General features: G+C 47.0%; 3 protein-coding genes across 3 annotated transcripts; all 3 read right to left on the bottom strand.

Annotated features, from left to right (window-relative positions):
• Positions 1–1,040: 1,040 nt before the first annotated feature.
• Positions 1,041–4,338, bottom strand: LOC118286754 (integumentary mucin C.1-like; the record flags this gene model as incomplete). Its single annotated transcript, XM_047336353.1, has 3 exons — positions 1,041–1,045; positions 1,287–1,510; positions 3,455–4,338. Coding segments are annotated over 3 exons (1,113 nt in total), but the record flags the coding sequence as incomplete, so codon positions are not given.
• A 2,028-nt stretch (positions 4,339–6,366) lies between these two features.
• Positions 6,367–7,172, bottom strand: LOC118289109 (salivary glue protein Sgs-3-like; the record flags this gene model as incomplete). The annotated part of the gene is made up of 1 exon (XM_035615824.2): positions 6,367–7,172. A coding segment is annotated over exon 1 (738 nt), but the record flags the coding sequence as incomplete, so codon positions are not given.
• Positions 7,173–9,901: 2,729 nt separating this feature from the next.
• On the bottom strand, positions 9,902–10,831 carry LOC124850852 (zinc finger protein 853-like). Its single transcript, XM_047336305.1, is given in 1 exon segment — positions 9,902–10,831. A coding segment is annotated over 1 exon segment (768 nt). The 5' UTR covers positions 10,737–10,831; the 3' UTR covers positions 9,902–9,968.
• Positions 10,832–15,334: the final 4,503 nt, after the last annotated feature.

The following is a 15,334-nucleotide window of genomic DNA, read 5'->3' as shown; positions in this document are numbered from 1 at the left end:
TTTAATTTAAGACACAAATCTAAATAGTAATTAATTACCACCGCCATGAAGGGGTTGTGTTTCAATTTACTTTTCTTTGTCTTTTTGTTCATTACTTAGCAGGATTATGCAAAAATTACATCTACATGCATTTGGAGGCTATAGAAAGGTTGAGATGAGTGACTGGCACTATTTTAAATATCACTATACCACAGTGCTGAGTGATACAAGATACATTTTGATAGTAACAGTTCAACAGTAGAATATTTTTAGACACCCCAGGGTTTCATAGATAGTGTTGTTATGTTGTTTGCCTTATTATTCGAGTGATATAGACACAGAGCTTATAGTTGTCTGTGTCATTCTGTCCAGGATCCTGGATGTTACCACGCAGAAACGTGTTCAGTTCCACAGACATATTTAATCCACTGTCACTGATGTGTCAAAGGTTGAAAGCCATTCAACAGATAAGAGAATCACTAATCTTCATATTTTTCTGACAATGAAGTCCCCTTTCCTTCCAGAAGCCATGTTCTAATAGCAATTCCAAAGGAAATCAACACAGATGCTATTGCTGGCTTGACAATAGCAATGACAACAGCACCAGACAGGATGCAGTGACGAGACTGATCTTTTGGCTTACTCCACTTGAAGCTGTAAATGAGGAGAAAGAAATCAAAACATTAGTTGAATAAATCATTTTTAGTTCTTTCAATTATTAGAATCGGGTAGCACTCAATAATTCCTACATATGCCATCCACGGTGATGGAGCTGCCTTCAATGTCGAAGTTGGTGACACTTGAAGCTGCACTCAGCAAAACATTCGCAATCTCAGTTCTACTAGGAACAGATGGGCCTTGGAAGATAAGACGCATGTTGTTGAAGACTGATCCACTTCTGCAGAATGAGCAACAAAACATATTGTATGAAATATCAGATTCAGGCCACTATACTGAAAATGTAACAATATGTTGACAAAATAAGTTATGTTATATATTACCTGAATTCCACAACGTCCAAGGACTTGAAGGAAAAGGGGAATTCTTTTTGGTAGCGAGGTTCAAGCTGCAGAAACAGAAAACACATTGTAGTTAGTTTTATTTCATATGTGGCTGGCTCTTTGATAAAATAACAATAGTTAATAAAATAAGATGTATGCACAGGTTGTATATTTTAAGGTGCGACTTACCTGTCTCTTTATATTAGAAGCTCTACTTTTAAAAGCAGCAGATGATGTGTCCAACAAGTCATCTGTAAATGTGTCTAGAACAGATCTGAAAACCACCAGTCTTGTTGTGAGTGGTACAGTTGCAGGTGCAGCGGTTGCAGGTGCAGCGGTTGCAGGTGCTACAGTTGCAGGTGCAGCGGTTGCAGGTGCCGCGGTTGCAGGTGCAGCGGTTGCAGGTGCAACGGTTGCAGGTGCAGCGGTTGCAGGTGCAGCGGTTGCAGGTGCTACAGTTGCAGGTGCAGCGGTTGCAGGTGCCGCGGTTGCAGGTGCAGCGGTTGCAGGTGCAACAGTTGCAGGTGCCGCTGTTGCAGGTGCAGTGGTTATAGCTACAGCGGTTGTAGGTGCAGCAGTTGCATTAGTACTTCCAACTGGACTTGCTGTAACACATGTTTTAAATACTAGATTAGTATTAATTAATATTAGTGCCACCCAATAAAAGTCTCTTACACCATGGTAGATTACTATTGTATGGGTAGATTTGCCAGGTAGAAAAAAAAAATGCTGTTGTCTTTACTTACCTATTACTTGGATTGTCTCAGTATTTATGGTCACGTTGAATGTGTTGTTGGAATTATTTATATTGTTTATTAAGTCTCGAGCAACATTGCTCTCCGTTGGGAGGTTTAAAATGGCAACAGTGTTAAAGAACACAACCCCCAATTCTGCTTCAGTTCCATTTGCTCTTGTTCGCGCAGAAACAGGTCTACATCATGAAAACCAAAAGAAACAAGTGTCAACTAACAATATCAGATGATTGTTAATTCATCCAAATGGGTGATTTGCACATGGCACTTTCAACACTGCAAGTTATCAGCCCTGATCATAAAACAAAATCAGAGAAGCAGAAAGATGTTTTTACCTGAAACTCTTCACTTTGCAGTGAGAAAAGGTGGCAGGATATTTCCGTTTGTATATTTTATTACACTGCAAAAAGGAAGCAACATTTAGACCCTGGTTAGCTTTCAAACAAGTTTTTCATCAAATTCATTTAAAAAAGATAAATGCCATTTTTGTTGAAAAATAATTTTAAAGCTAAAAATATTTGTGGTTTCTGACAGGGTCAAAGAAAGTTAATGCAATATGAAAGTTTACTCACTGGCCCTACAAGTCGTTTTTCAAGATTTTTGTATCGACTGCTGGTTCGGTCATCAAAATCAGCTGTATATGGCTCGTCTGGCAGGTCAGCTTGGATGGTAAAAACATATTCAGGAGTCAAGTTGGTTGTTGCCTCAGTGAGGAGTTGGGCAGTAGTTGTTGTTGTAGGAGCAACAGTTGTTGTTGTTGGGGCAGTAGTTGTTGTAGTAACTGCTATAGTTGTTGTTGGAGCAGCAGTTGTTGTAATTGTTGCTGTAGTTGTTGTTGTCGGGGCAGGAGTTGTTGTTGTAAGAGCAACAGTTGTTGTTGTTGGAACAGCAGTTGTTGTAGTTGCTGCCGTCGTTGTTGTTGTAGGAGCAACAGTTGTTATAGCTGCTGCCAGAGTTATTGTTGTCGGGGCACTAGTTGTTGTTGTTGGAGCAGCAGTTGTTGTAGCAGGAGCAACAGTTGTTGTTGTCGGGACAGTAGTTGTTGTTGTAGGAGCAGTAGTTGTTGTTGTAGGAGCAGCAATTGTTGTAGTTGCTGTCGCAGTTGTTGTTGTAGGAGGAACAGCAGTTTTTGTTGGAGGGGCAGTAGTTGTTGTAGTTGCTGCTGTAGTTGTTGTTGGAGCAGCAGTTGTAGTAGTTGCTAACGTAGTTGTTGTTGTTGGAGCAGCAGTTGTTGTTGATGGGGCAGTAGTTGTTGTTGTAGCAGCAACAGTTGTTGTCGGGATAGTAGTTGTTGCGGTCGGGGCAGCAGTTGTTGTTGTCGGGGCAATAGTTGTTGTTGTAAGAGCAACAGTTGTAGTTGCTGCCATAGTTGTTGAGGGAGCAACACTTATTGTAGTTGGAGTAGTAGTCGTTGCAGTTGCTGCCGTAGTTGTTGTTGTAGGAGCAGCAGTTGTTATAGCTGCTGCCATAGTTGTTGTTGTCGGGGCACTAGTTGTTGTTGTCGGAGCAGCAGTTGTTGTAGTAGGAGCAACAGTTGTTGTTGTCGGGGCAGTAGTTGTTGTAGTTGCTGCTGTAGTTGTTGTTGGAGAAGCAGTTGTTGTAGTTGCTGCCATAGTTGTTGTTGTCGGGGCAGGAGTTGTTGTTGTTGGAGCAACAATTGTTGTAGTTGCTGCCCTTGTTGTTGTTGTCTGGGCAGCAGTTGTTGTTGTCGAAGCAACAGTTGTTGTTGTCTGGGCAGTAGTTGTTGTTGTCGGAGCAACAGTTGTTGTTGTTGCTGCCACAGTTGTTGTTGTAGGAGCAACAGTTGTGGTTGTTGGTGCAGCAGTTGTTGTAGTTGCTGCCGTAGTTCTTGTTGTCAGGGCAGCAGTTGTTTTTGTAGGAGCAACAGTTGTTGTAGTCGTTGTCGTTGTCGGTGCAACAGTTGTTGTTGTTGGAGCAGCAGTTGTTGTAGTCGCTGCCGTGGTTGTTGTTGGAGCAGTAGTTGTTTTTGTCAGGGCATTAGTTGTTGTCGTGGCCACTGTAATTGTTGTTGGAGCAGCAGTTGTTGTTGTTGTTGGAGCAGCAGTAGTTGTAGATGCTGCTGTAGTTGTTGTCGGGGCAGGAGTTGTTGTTGTCGGAGCAGCAGTTGTTGTTGTCGGAGCAACAGTGGTTGTTTTTGGAGCAGCAGTTGTTGTAGTACCTGCGGTAGTTGTTGTTGGAGCAGCAGTTGTCGTTGTTGTCGGGGCAGCAGTTGTGGATGTCGGAGCAACAGTTGTCGTTGTTGGAGCAGCACTTGTTGTAGTCGCTGCCATGGTTGTTGTTGTAGGGGCAGCAGTTGTTGTTGTCGGGGCATTGGTTGTTGTAGTGGCTGCTGTAGTTGTAGTTGCTGCCGTAGTTGTTTTAGTTGCTGCCATTGTTGTTGTTGTCGGGGCAGCAGTTGTTGTTGTCGGAGCAACAGTTGTTGTTGTTGGAGCAGCAGTTGTTGTAGTGGCTGCTGTTATTGTTGTTGGAGCAGCAGTTGTTGTAGCTGCTGCCTCAGTTGTTGTTTGAGCAGCAGTTGTTGTTCTTGTTGGAGCAGTAGTTGTTGTAGATGCTGCCGTAGTTGTTGTTGTCGGGGCAGGAGTTGTTGTTGTCGGAGCAGCAGTTGTTGTTGTCGGAGCAACAGTTGTTGTTGTTGGAGCAGCAGTTGTTGTAGTTGCTGCAGTAGTTGTTGTTGGATTAGCAGTTGTCGTTGTTGTCGGGGCAGCAGTTGCTGATGTCGGAGGAACAGTTGTTGTTGGAGCAGCACTTGTTGTAGTCGCTGCCATGGTTGTTGTTGTAGGGGCAGCAGTTGTTGTTGTCGGGGCATTAGTTAATGTAGTGGCCGCTGTAGTTGTAGTTGCTGCCGTAGTTGTTGTTTGAGCAAAAGTTGTTGTTGTTGGAGCAGCAGTTGTTGTAGTCGCTGCCGTGGTTGTTGTTGGAGCAGCAGTTGTTGTTGTCGGGGCAGCAGTTGTTTTTGTCGGGGCATTAGGTGTTGTAGTGGCTGCTCTAATTGTTGTTGGACCAGCAGTTGTTGTAGTTGCTGCCTCAGTTGTTGTTGTTGGGGCAGGAGTTGTTGTTGTCGGAGCAGCAGTTGTTGTTGTCGGAGCAACAGTTGTTGTTGTTGGAGCAGCAGTTGTTGTAGTTGCTGCCGTAGTTGTTGTTGGAGCAGCAGTTGTCGTTGTTGTCGGGGCAGCAGTTGTTGATGTTGGAGCAACAGTTGTTGTTGTTGTTGGAGCAGCACTTGTTGTAGTCGCTGCCATGGTTTTTGTTGTAGGGGCAGCAGTTGTTGTTATCGGGGCATTAGTTGTTGTAGTGGCTGCTGTAGTTGTAGTTGCTGCCGTAGTTGTTGTAGATGCTGCCATTGTTGTTGTTGTTGGAGCAGCAGTTGTTTTAGTTACTGCCGTAGTTGTTGTTGGAGCAGCAGTTATTGTTGTTGACGGGGCAGCAGTTGTTGTTGTTGGAAGAGCAGTTGTTGAAGTCGCTGCCGTGGTTGTTGTTGGAGCAGTAGTTGTTGTTGTCGGGGCAGCAGTTGTTGTTGTCGGGGCATTAGTTGTTGTAGTGGCTGCTGTAATTGTTGTTGGAGCAGCAGTTGTTGTAGTTGCTGCCTCAGTTGTTGTTTGAGCAGCAGTTGTTGTTGTTGGAGCAGTAGTTGTTGTAGATGCTGCCATAGTTGTTGTTGTCGGGGCAGGAGTTCTTGTTGTCGGAGCAGCAGTTGTTGTTGTCGGAGCAACAGTTGTTGTTGTTGGAGCAGCAGTTGTTGTAGTGGCTGCTGGTATTGTTGTTTGAGCAGCAGTTGTTGTTGTTGTTGGAGCAGTAGTTGTTGTAGATGCTGCCGTAGTTGTTGTTGTCGGGGCAGGAGTTGTTGTTGTCGGAGCAGCAGTTGTTGTTGTCGGAGCAACAGTTGTTGTTGTTGGAGCAGCAGTTGTTGTAGTTGCTGCCGTATTTGTTGTTGGAGCAGCAGTTGTCGTTGTTGTCGGGGCAGCAGTTGTTGATGTCGGAGCAACAGTTGTCGTTGTTGGAGCAGCACTTGTTGTAGTCACTGCCATGGTTGTTGTTGTAGGGGCAGCAGTTGTTGTTGTCGGGGCAATAGTTGTTGTATTGGCTGCTGTAGTTGTAGTTGCTGCCGTAGTTGTTGTAGTTTCTGCCACTGTTGTTGTTGTCGGGGCAGCAGTTGTTGTTGTCGGAGCAACGGTTGTTGTTGTTCGAGCAGCAGTTGTTGTAGTTACTGCCGTAGTTGTTGTTGGAGCAGCAGTTATTGTTGTTGACGGGGCAGCAGTTGTTGTTGTTGGAAGAGCAGTTGTTGTAGTCGCTGCCGTGGTTGTTGTTGGAGCAGTAGTTGTTGTTGTTGTAGGGGCAGCAGTTGTTGCTGTCGGAGCAACAGTTGTTGTTGTTGGAGCAGCAGTTGTTGTAGTTGATGCCGTATTTGTTGTTGTCGGGGCAGGAGTTGTTGTTGTCGGAGCAGCAGTTGTTGTTGTCGGAGCAACAGTTGTTGTTGTTGGAGCAGCAGTTGTTGTAGTTGCTTCCGTAGTTGTTGTTGGAGTAGCAGTTGTCGTTGTCGCGGCAGCAGTTGTTGTTGTCGGAGCAACAGTTGTTGTTGGAGCAGCAGTTGTTGTAGTTGCTGCCGTAGTTGATGTTGGAGCAGCAGTTATTGTTGTTGTTGGGGCAGCAGTTGTTGTTGTTGGAGCAGCAGTTGTTGTAGTCGCTGCCGTGGTTGTTGTTGGGGCAGTAGTTGTTGTTGTTGTAGGGGCAGCAGTTGTTGTTGTCGGGGCATTAGTTGTTGTAGCGGCTGATGTAGTTGTTGTGGGAGCAGCAGTTGTTGTAGTTGCTGCCGTAGTTGTTGTTGGAGCAGCAGTTATCGTTGTTGTCGGGGCAGCAGTTGTTGATGTCGGAGCAACAGTTGTTGTTGTTGGAGCAGCAGTTTTTGTAGTCGCTGCCATGGTTGTTGTTGTAGGGGCAGCAGTTGTTGTTGTTTGGGCATTAGTTGTTGTAGTGGCTGCTGTAGTTGTAGTTGCTGCCATAGTTGTTGTAGTTGCTGCCATTGTTGTTGTTGTCGGGGCAGCAGTTGTTGTTGTCGGAGCAACAGTTGTTGTTGTTGGAGCAGCAGTTGTTGTAGTTACTGCCGTAGTTGTTGTCGGGGCAGCAGTTGTTGTTGTCGGTCCATTAGTTGTTGTTGGAGCAGCAGTTGTCGTTGTTGTCGGGGCAGCAGTTGTTGATGTCGGAGCAACAGTTATTGTTGTTGTTGGAGCAGAACTTGTTGTAGTCGCTGCCATGGTTGTTGTTGTAGCGGCAGCAGTTGCTGTTGTCGGGGCATTCGTTGTTGTAGTGGCTGCTGTAGTTGTAGTTGCTGCCGTAGTTGTTGTAGTTGCTGCCATTGTTGTTGTTGTCGGGGCAGCAGTTGTTGTTGTCAGAGCAACATTTGTTGTTTTTGGAGCAGCAGTTGTTGTAGTTACTGCCGTAGTTGTTGTTGGAGCAGCAGTTATTGTTGTTGACGGGGCAGCAGGTGTTGTTGTTGGAATAGCAGTTGTTGTAGTCGCTGCCGTAGTTGTTGTTGGAGCAGTAATTGTTGTTGTTATAGGGGCAGCAGTTGTTGCTGTCGGAGCAACAGTTGTTGTTGTTGGAGCAGCAGTTGTTGTAGTCGCTGCCGTGGTTGTTGTTGGAGCAGCATTTGTTGTTGTCGGGGCAGCAGTTGTTGTTGTCGGAGCAACAGTTGTTGTTGTTCGAGCAGCAGTTGTTGTAGTTACTGCCGTAGTTGTTGTCGGAGCAGCAGTTATTGTTGTTGACGGGGCAGCAGTTATTGTTGTTGGAAGAGCAGTTGTTGTAGTCGCTGCCGTGGTTGTTGTTGGAGCAGTAGTTGTTGTTGTTGTAGGGGCAGCAGTTGTTGCTGTCGGAGCAACAGTTGTTGTTGTTGGAGCAGCAGTTGTTGTAGTCGCTGCCGTGGTTGTTGTTGGAGCAGCAGTTGTTGTTGTCGGGGCAGCAGTTGTTTTTGTCGGGGCATTAGGTGTTGTAGTGGCTGCTCTAATTGTTGTTGGACCAGCAGTTGTTGTAGTTGCTGCCTCAGTTGTTGTTGTTGGGGCAGGAGTTGTTGTTGTCGGAGCAGCAGTTGTTGTTGTCGGAGCAACAGTTGTTGTTGTTGGAGCAGCAGTTGTTGTAGTTGCTGCCGTAGTTGTTGTTGGAGCAGCAGTTGTCGTTGTTGTCGGGGCAGCAGTTGTTGATGTTGGAGCAACAGTTGTTGTTGTTGTTGGAGCAGCACTTGTTGTAGTCGCTGCCATGGTTTTTGTTGTAGGGGCAGCAGTTGTTGTTATCGGGGCATTAGTTGTTGTAGTGGCTGCTGTAGTTGTAGTTGCTGCCGTAGTTGTTGTAGATGCTGCCATTGTTGTTGTTGTTGGAGCAGCAGTTGTTTTAGTTACTGCCGTAGTTGTTGTTGGAGCAGCAGTTATTGTTGTTGACGGGGCAGCAGTTGTTGTTGTTGGAAGAGCAGTTGTTGAAGTCGCTGCCGTGGTTGTTGTTGGAGCAGTAGTTGTTGTTGTCGGGGCAGCAGTTGTTGTTGTCGGGGCATTAGTTGTTGTAGTGGCTGCTGTAATTGTTGTTGGAGCAGCAGTTGTTGTAGTTGCTGCCTCAGTTGTTGTTTGAGCAGCAGTTGTTGTTGTTGGAGCAGTAGTTGTTGTAGATGCTGCCATAGTTGTTGTTGTCGGGGCAGGAGTTCTTGTTGTCGGAGCAGCAGTTGTTGTTGTCGGAGCAACAGTTGTTGTTGTTGGAGCAGCAGTTGTTGTAGTGGCTGCTGGTATTGTTGTTTGAGCAGCAGTTGTTGTTGTTGTTGGAGCAGTAGTTGTTGTAGATGCTGCCGTAGTTGTTGTTGTCGGGGCAGGAGTTGTTGTTGTCGGAGCAGCAGTTGTTGTTGTCGGAGCAACAGTTGTTGTTGTTGGAGCAGCAGTTGTTGTAGTTGCTGCCGTATTTGTCGTTGGAGCAGCAGTTGTCGTTGTTGTCGGGGCAGCAGTTGTTGATGTCGGAGCAACAGTTGTCGTTGTTGGAGCAGCACTTGTTGTAGTCACTGCCATGGTTGTTGTTGTAGGGGCAGCAGTTGTTGTTGTCGGGGCAATAGTTGTTGTATTGGCTGCTGTAGTTGTAGTTGCTGCCGTAGTTGTTGTAGTTTCTGCCACTGTTGTTGTTGTCGGGGCAGCAGTTGTTGTTGTCGGAGCAACGGTTGTTGTTGTTCGAGCAGCAGTTGTTGTAGTTACTGCCGTAGTTGTTGTTGGAGCAGCAGTTATTGTTGTTGACGGGGCAGCAGTTGTTGTTGTTGGAAGAGCAGTTGTTGTAGTCGCTGCCGTGGTTGTTGTTGGAGCAGTAGTTGTTGTTGTTGTAGGGGCAGCAGTTGTTGCTGTCGGAGCAACAGTTGTTGTTGTTGGAGCAGCAGTTGTTGTAGTTGATGCCGTATTTGTTGTTGTCGGGGCAGGAGTTGTTGTTGTCGGAGCAGCAGTTGTTGTTGTCGGAGCAACAGTTGTTGTTGTTGGAGCAGCAGTTGTTGTAGTTGCTTCCGTAGTTGTTGTTGGAGTAGCAGTTGTCGTTGTCGCGGCAGCAGTTGTTGTTGTCGGAGCAACAGTTGTTGTTGGAGCAGCAGTTGTTGTAGTTGCTGCCGTAGTTGATGTTGGAGCAGCAGTTATTGTTGTTGTTGGGGCAGCAGTTGTTGTTGTTGGAGCAGCAGTTGTTGTAGTCGCTGCCGTGGTTGTTGTTGGGGCAGTAGTTGTTGTTGTTGTAGGGGCAGCAGTTGTTGTTGTCGGGGCATTAGTTGTTGTAGCGGCTGATGTAGTTGTTGTGGGAGCAGCAGTTGTTGTAGTTGCTGCCGTAGTTGTTGTTGGAGCAGCAGTTATCGTTGTTGTCGGGGCAGCAGTTGTTGATGTCGGAGCAACAGTTGTTGTTGTTGGAGCAGCAGTTTTTGTAGTCGCTGCCATAGTTGTTGTTGTAGGGGCAGCAGTTGTTGTTGTTTGGGCATTAGTTGTTGTAGTGGCTGCTGTAGTTGTAGTTGCTGCCATAGTTGTTGTAGTTGCTGCCATTGTTGTTGTTGTCGGGGCAGCAGTTGTTGTTGTCGGAGCAACAGTTGTTGTTGTTGGAGCAGCAGTTGTTGTAGTTACTGCCGTAGTTGTTGTCGGGGCAGCAGTTGTTGTTGTCGGTCCATTAGTTGTTGTTGGAGCAGCAGTTGTCGTTGTTGTCGGGGCAGCAGTTGTTGATGTCGGAGCAACAGTTATTGTTGTTGTTGGAGCAGAACTTGTTGTAGTCGCTGCCATGGTTGTTGTTGTAGCGGCAGCAGTTGCTGTTGTCGGGGCATTCGTTGTTGTAGTGGCTGCTGTAGTTCTAGTTGCTGCCGTAGTTGTTGTAGTTGCTGCCATTGTTGTTGTTGTCGGGGCAGCAGTTGTTGTTGTCAGAGCAACATTTGTTGTTTTTGGAGCAGCAGTTGTTGTAGTTACTGCCGTAGTTGTTGTTGGAGCAGCAGTTATTGTTGTTGACGGGGCAGCAGGTGTTGTTGTTGGAATAGCAGTTGTTGTAGTCGCTGCCGTAGTTGTTGTTGGAGCAGTAATTGTTGTTGTTATAGGGGCAGCAGTTGTTGCTGTCGGAGCAACAGTTGTTGTTGTTGGAGCAGCAGTTGTTGTAGTCGCTGCCGTGGTTGTTGTTGGAGCAGCATTTGTTGTTGTCGGGGCAGCAGTTGTTGTTGTCGGAGCAACAGTTGTTGTTGTTCGAGCAGCAGTTGTTGTAGTTACTGCCGTAGTTGTTGTCGGAGCAGCAGTTATTGTTGTTGACGGGGCAGCAGTTATTGTTGTTGGAAGAGCAGTTGTTGTAGTCGCTGCCGTGGTTGTTGTTGGAGCAGTAGTTGTTGTTGTTGTAGGGGCAGCAGTTGTTGCTGTCGGAGCAACAGTTGTTGTTGTTGGAGCAGCAGTTGTTGTAGTCGCTGCCGTGGTTGTTGTTGGAGCAGCAGTTGTTGTTGTCGGGGCAGCAGTTGTTGTTGTCGGGGCATTAGGTGTTGTAGTTGCTGCTCTAATTGTTGTTGGACCAGCAGTTGTTGTAGTTGCTGCCTCAGTTGTTGTTGTCGGGGCAGGAGTTGTTGTTGTTGGAGCAGCAGTTCTTGTTGTCGGAGCAACAGTTGTTGTTGTTGGAGCAGCAGTTGTTGTAGTTGCTGCCGTAGTTGTTGTTTGAGCAGCAGTTGTCGTTGTTGTCGGGGCAGCAGTTGTTGATGTCGGAGCAACAGATGTTGTTGTTGTTGGAGCAGCACTTGTTGTAGTCGCTGCCATGGTTGTTGTTGTAGGGGCGGCAGTTGTTGTTGTCGGGGCATTAGTTGTTGTAGTGGCTGCTGTAGTTGTAGTTGCTGCCGTAGTTGTTGTAGTTACTGCCATTGTTGTTGTTGTTGGAGCAGCAGTTGTTTTAGTTACTGCCGTAGTTGTTGTTGGAGCAGCAGTTATTGTTGACGGGGCAGCAGTTGTTGTTGTTGGAAGAGCAGTTGTTGTAGTCACTGCCGTGGTTGTTGTTGGAGCAGTAGTTGTTGTTGTCGGGGCAGCAGTTGTTGTTGTCGGGGCATTAGTTGTTGTAGTGGCTGCTGTAATTGTTGTTGGAGCAGCAGTTGTTGTAGTTGCTGCCTCAGTTGTTGTTTGAGCAGCAGTTGTTGTAGATGCTAACGTAGTTGTTGTTGTCGGGGCAGGAGTTGTTGTTGTCGGAGCAGCAGTTGTCGTTTTCGGAGCAACAGTTGTTGTTGTTGGAGCAGCAGTTGTTGTAGTTGCTTCCGTAGTTGTTGTTGGAGCAGCAGTTGTCGTTGTTGTCGCGGCAGCAGTTGTTGTTGTCGGAGCAACAGTTGTTGTTGTAGCAGCAGTTGTTGTAGTTGCTTCCGTAGTTGATGTTGGAGCAGCAGTTATTGTTGTTGTTGGGGCAGCAGTTGTTGTTGTTGGAGCAGCAGTTGTTGTAGTGGCTGCCGTGGTTGTTGTTTGGGTAGTAGTTGTTGTTGTTGTAGGGGCAGCAGTTGTTGTTGTCGGGGCATTAGTTGTTGTAGCGGCTGATGTAGTTGTTGTGGGCGCAGCAGTTCTTGTAGTTGCTGCCGTAGTTGTTGTTGGAGCAGTAGTTGTTGTTGTTGGAGCAGCAGTTGTTGTAGTCACTGCCGTGGTTGTTGTTGGGGCAGTAGTTGCTGTTGTTGTAGGGGCAGCAGTTGTTGTTGTCGGGGCATTAGTTGTTGTAGCGGCTGATGTAGTTGTTGTGGGAGCAGCAGTTGTTGTAGTTGCTGCCGTGGTTGTTGTTGTAGGGGCAGCAGTTGTTGTTGTCGGGGCATTAGTTGTTGTAGTGGCTGCTGTAGTTGTAGTTGCTGCCGTAGTTGTTGTAGATGCTGCCATTGTTGTTGTTGTTGGAGCAGCAGTTGTGTTAGTTACTGCCGTAGTTGTTGTTGGAGCAGCAGTTATTGTTGTTGACAGGGAAGCAGTTGTTGTTGTTGGAAGAGCAGTTGTTGTAGTCGCTGCCGTGGTTGTTGTTGGAGCAGTAGTTGTTGTTGTCGGGGCAGCAGTTGTTGTTGTCGGGGCATTAGTTGTTGTAGTGGCTGCTGTAATTGTTGTTGGAGCAGCAGTTGTTGTAGTTGCTGCCTCAGTTGTTGTTTGAGCAGCAGTTGTTGTTGTTGTTGGAGCAGTAGTTGTTGTAGATGCTGCCGTAGTTGTTGTTGTCGGGGCAGGAGTTGTTGTTGTCGGAGCAGCAGTTGTTGTTGTCGGAGCAACAGTTGTTGTTGTTGGAGCAGCAGTTGTTGTAGTTGCTTCCGTAGTTGTTGTTGGAGTAGCAGTTGTCGTTGTCGCGGCAGCAGTTGTTGTTGTCGGAGCAACAGTTGTTGTTGGAGCAGCAGTTGTTGTAGTTGCTGCCGTAGTTGATGTTGGAGCAGCAGTTATTGTTGTTGTTGGGGCAGCAGTTGTTGTTGTTGGAGCAGCAGTTGTTGTAGTCGCTGCCGTGGTTGTTGTTCGGGCAGTAGTTGTTGTTGTTGTAGGGGCAGCAGTTGTTGTTGTCGGGGCATTAGTTGTTGTAGCGGCTGATGTAGTTGTTGTGGGAGCAGCAGTTGTTGTAGTTGCTGCCGTAGTTGTTGTTGGAGCAGCAGTTATCGTTGTTGTCGGGGCAGCAGTTGTTGATGTCGGAGCAACAGTTGTTGTTGTTGGAGCAGCAGTTTTTGTAGTCGCTGCCATGGTTGTTGTTGTAGGGGCAGCAGTTGTTGTTGTTTGGGCATTAGTTGTTGTAGTGGCTGCTGTAGTTGTAGTTGCTGCCATAGTTGTTGTAGTTGCTGCCATTGTTGTTGTTGTCGGGGCAGCAGTTGTTGTTGTCGGAGCAACAGTTGTTGGTGTTGGAGCAGCAGTTGTTGTAGTTACTGCCGTACTTGTTGTTGGAGCAGCAGTTATTGTTGTTGTCGGGGCAGCAGTTGTTGTTGTTGGAGCAGCAGTTGTTGTAGTAGCTGCCGTGGTTGTTGTTGGAGCAGTAGTTGTTGTTGTTGTAGGGGCAGCAGTTGTTGTTGTCGGTCCATTAGTTGTTGTTGGAGCAGCAGTTGTCGTTGTTGTCGGGGCAGCAGTTGTTGATGTCAGAGCAACAGTTGTTGTTGTTGGAGCAGCAGTTGTTGTAGTTGCTTCCGTAGTTGTTTTTGGAGTAGCAGTTGTCGTTGTCGCTGCAACAGTTGTTGTTGTCGGAGCAACAGTTGTTGTTGAAGCAGCAGTTGTTGTAGTTGCTGCCGTAGTTGATGTTGGAGCAGCAGTTATTGTTGTTGTTGGGGCAGCAGTTGTTGTTGTTGGAAGAGCAGTTGTTGTAGTCGCTGCCGTGGTTGTTGTTGGAGCAGTAGAAGTTGTTGTCGGGGCAGCAGTTGTTGTTGTCGGGGCATTAGTTGTTGTAGTGGCTGCTGTAATTGTTGTTGGAGCAGCAGTTGTTGTAGTTGCTGCCTCAGTTGTTGTTTGAGCAGCAGTTGTTGTTGTTGTTGGAGCAGTAGTTGTTGTAGATGCTGCCGTAGTTGTTGTTGTCGGGGCAGGAGTTGTTGTTGTCGGAGCAGCAGTTGTTGTTGTCGGAGCAACAGTTGTTGTTGTTGGAGCAGCAGTTGTTGTAGTTGCTTCCGTAGTTGTTGTTGGAGTAGCAGTTGTCGTTGTCGCGGCAGCAGTTGTTGTTGTCAGAGCAACAGTTGTTGTTGGAGCAGCAGTTGTTGTAGTTGCTGCCGTAGTTGATGTTGGAGCAGCAGTTATTGTTGTTGTTGGGGCAGCAGTTGTTGTTGTTGGAGCAGCAGTTGTTGTAGTCGCTGCCGTGGTTGTTGTTGGGGCAGTAGTTGTTGTTGTTGTAGGGGCAGCAGTTGTTGTTGTCGGGGCATTAGTTGTTGTAGCGGCTGATGTAGTTGTTGTGGGAGCAGCAGTTGTTGTAGTTGCTGCCGTAGTTGTTGTTGGAGCAGCAGTTATCGTTGTTGTCGGGGCAGCAGTTGTTGATGTCGGAGCAACAGTTGTTGTTGTTGGAGCAGCAGTTTTTGTAGTCGCTGCCATGGTTGTTGTTGTAGGGGCAGAAGTTGTTGTTGTTTGGGCATTAGTTGTTGTAGTGGCTGCTGTAGTTGTAGTTGCTGCCATAGTTGTTGTAGTTGCTGCCATTGTTGTTGTTGTCGGGGCAGCAGTTGTTGTTGTCGGAGCAACAGTTGTTGGTGTTGGAGAAGCAGTTGTTGTAGTTACTGCCGTACTTGTTGTTGGAGCAGCAGTTATTGTTGTTGTCGGGGCAGCAGTTGTTGTTGTTGGAGCAGCAGTTGTTGTAGTAGCTGCCGTGGTTGTTGTTGGAGCAGTAGTTGTTGTTGTTGTAGGGGCAGCAGTTGTTGTTGTCGGAGCAACAGTTGTTGTTGTTGGAGCAGCAGTTTTTGTAGTCGCTGCCATGGTTGTTGTTGTAGGGGCAGCAGTTGTTGTTGTCGGTCCATTAGTTGTTGTTGGAGCAGCAGTTGTCGTTGTTGTCGGGGCAGCAGTTGTTGATGTCAGAGCAACAGTTGTTGTTGTTGGAGCAGCAGTTGTTGTAGTTGCTTCCGTAGTTGTTGTTGGAGTAGCAGTTGTCGTTGTCGCGGCAACAGTTGTTGTTGGAGCAGCAGTTGTTGTAGTTGCTGCCTCAGTTGTTGTTTGAGCAGCAGTTGTTGTTGTTGTTGGAGCAGTAGTTGTTGTAGATGCTGCCGTAGTTGTTGTTGTCGGGGCAGGAGTTGTTGTTGTCGGAGCAGCAGTTGTTGTTGTCGGAGCAACAGTTGTTGTTATTGGAGCAGCAGTTGTTGTAGTTGCTTCCGTAGTTGTTGTTGGAGTAGCAGTTGTCGTTGTCGCGGCAGCAGTTGTTGTTGTCGGAGCAACAGTTGTTGTTGGAGCAGCAGTTGTTGTAGTTGCTGCCTTAGTTGATGTTGGAGCAGCAGTTATTGTTGTTGTTGGGGCAGCAGTTGTTGTTGTTGGAGCAGCAGTTGTTGTAGTCGCTGCCGTGGTTGTTGTTGGGGCAGTAGTTGTTGTTGTTGTAGGGGCAGCAGTTGTTGTTGTCGGGGCATTAGTTGTTGTAGCGGCTGATGTAGTTGTTGTGGGAGCAGCAGTTGTTGTAGTTGCTGCCGTAGTTGTTGTTGGAGCAGCAGTT

Source organism: Scophthalmus maximus, chromosome 12 (assembly GCF_022379125.1).
Source record: "Scophthalmus maximus strain ysfricsl-2021 chromosome 12, ASM2237912v1, whole genome shotgun sequence".
Classification (NCBI taxonomy): Eukaryota; Metazoa; Chordata; class Actinopteri; order Pleuronectiformes; family Scophthalmidae; genus Scophthalmus; species Scophthalmus maximus.
The sequence above is the reverse complement of the archived record's forward strand: the minus strand, read 5'-3'. Positions and strand labels throughout refer to the sequence as shown.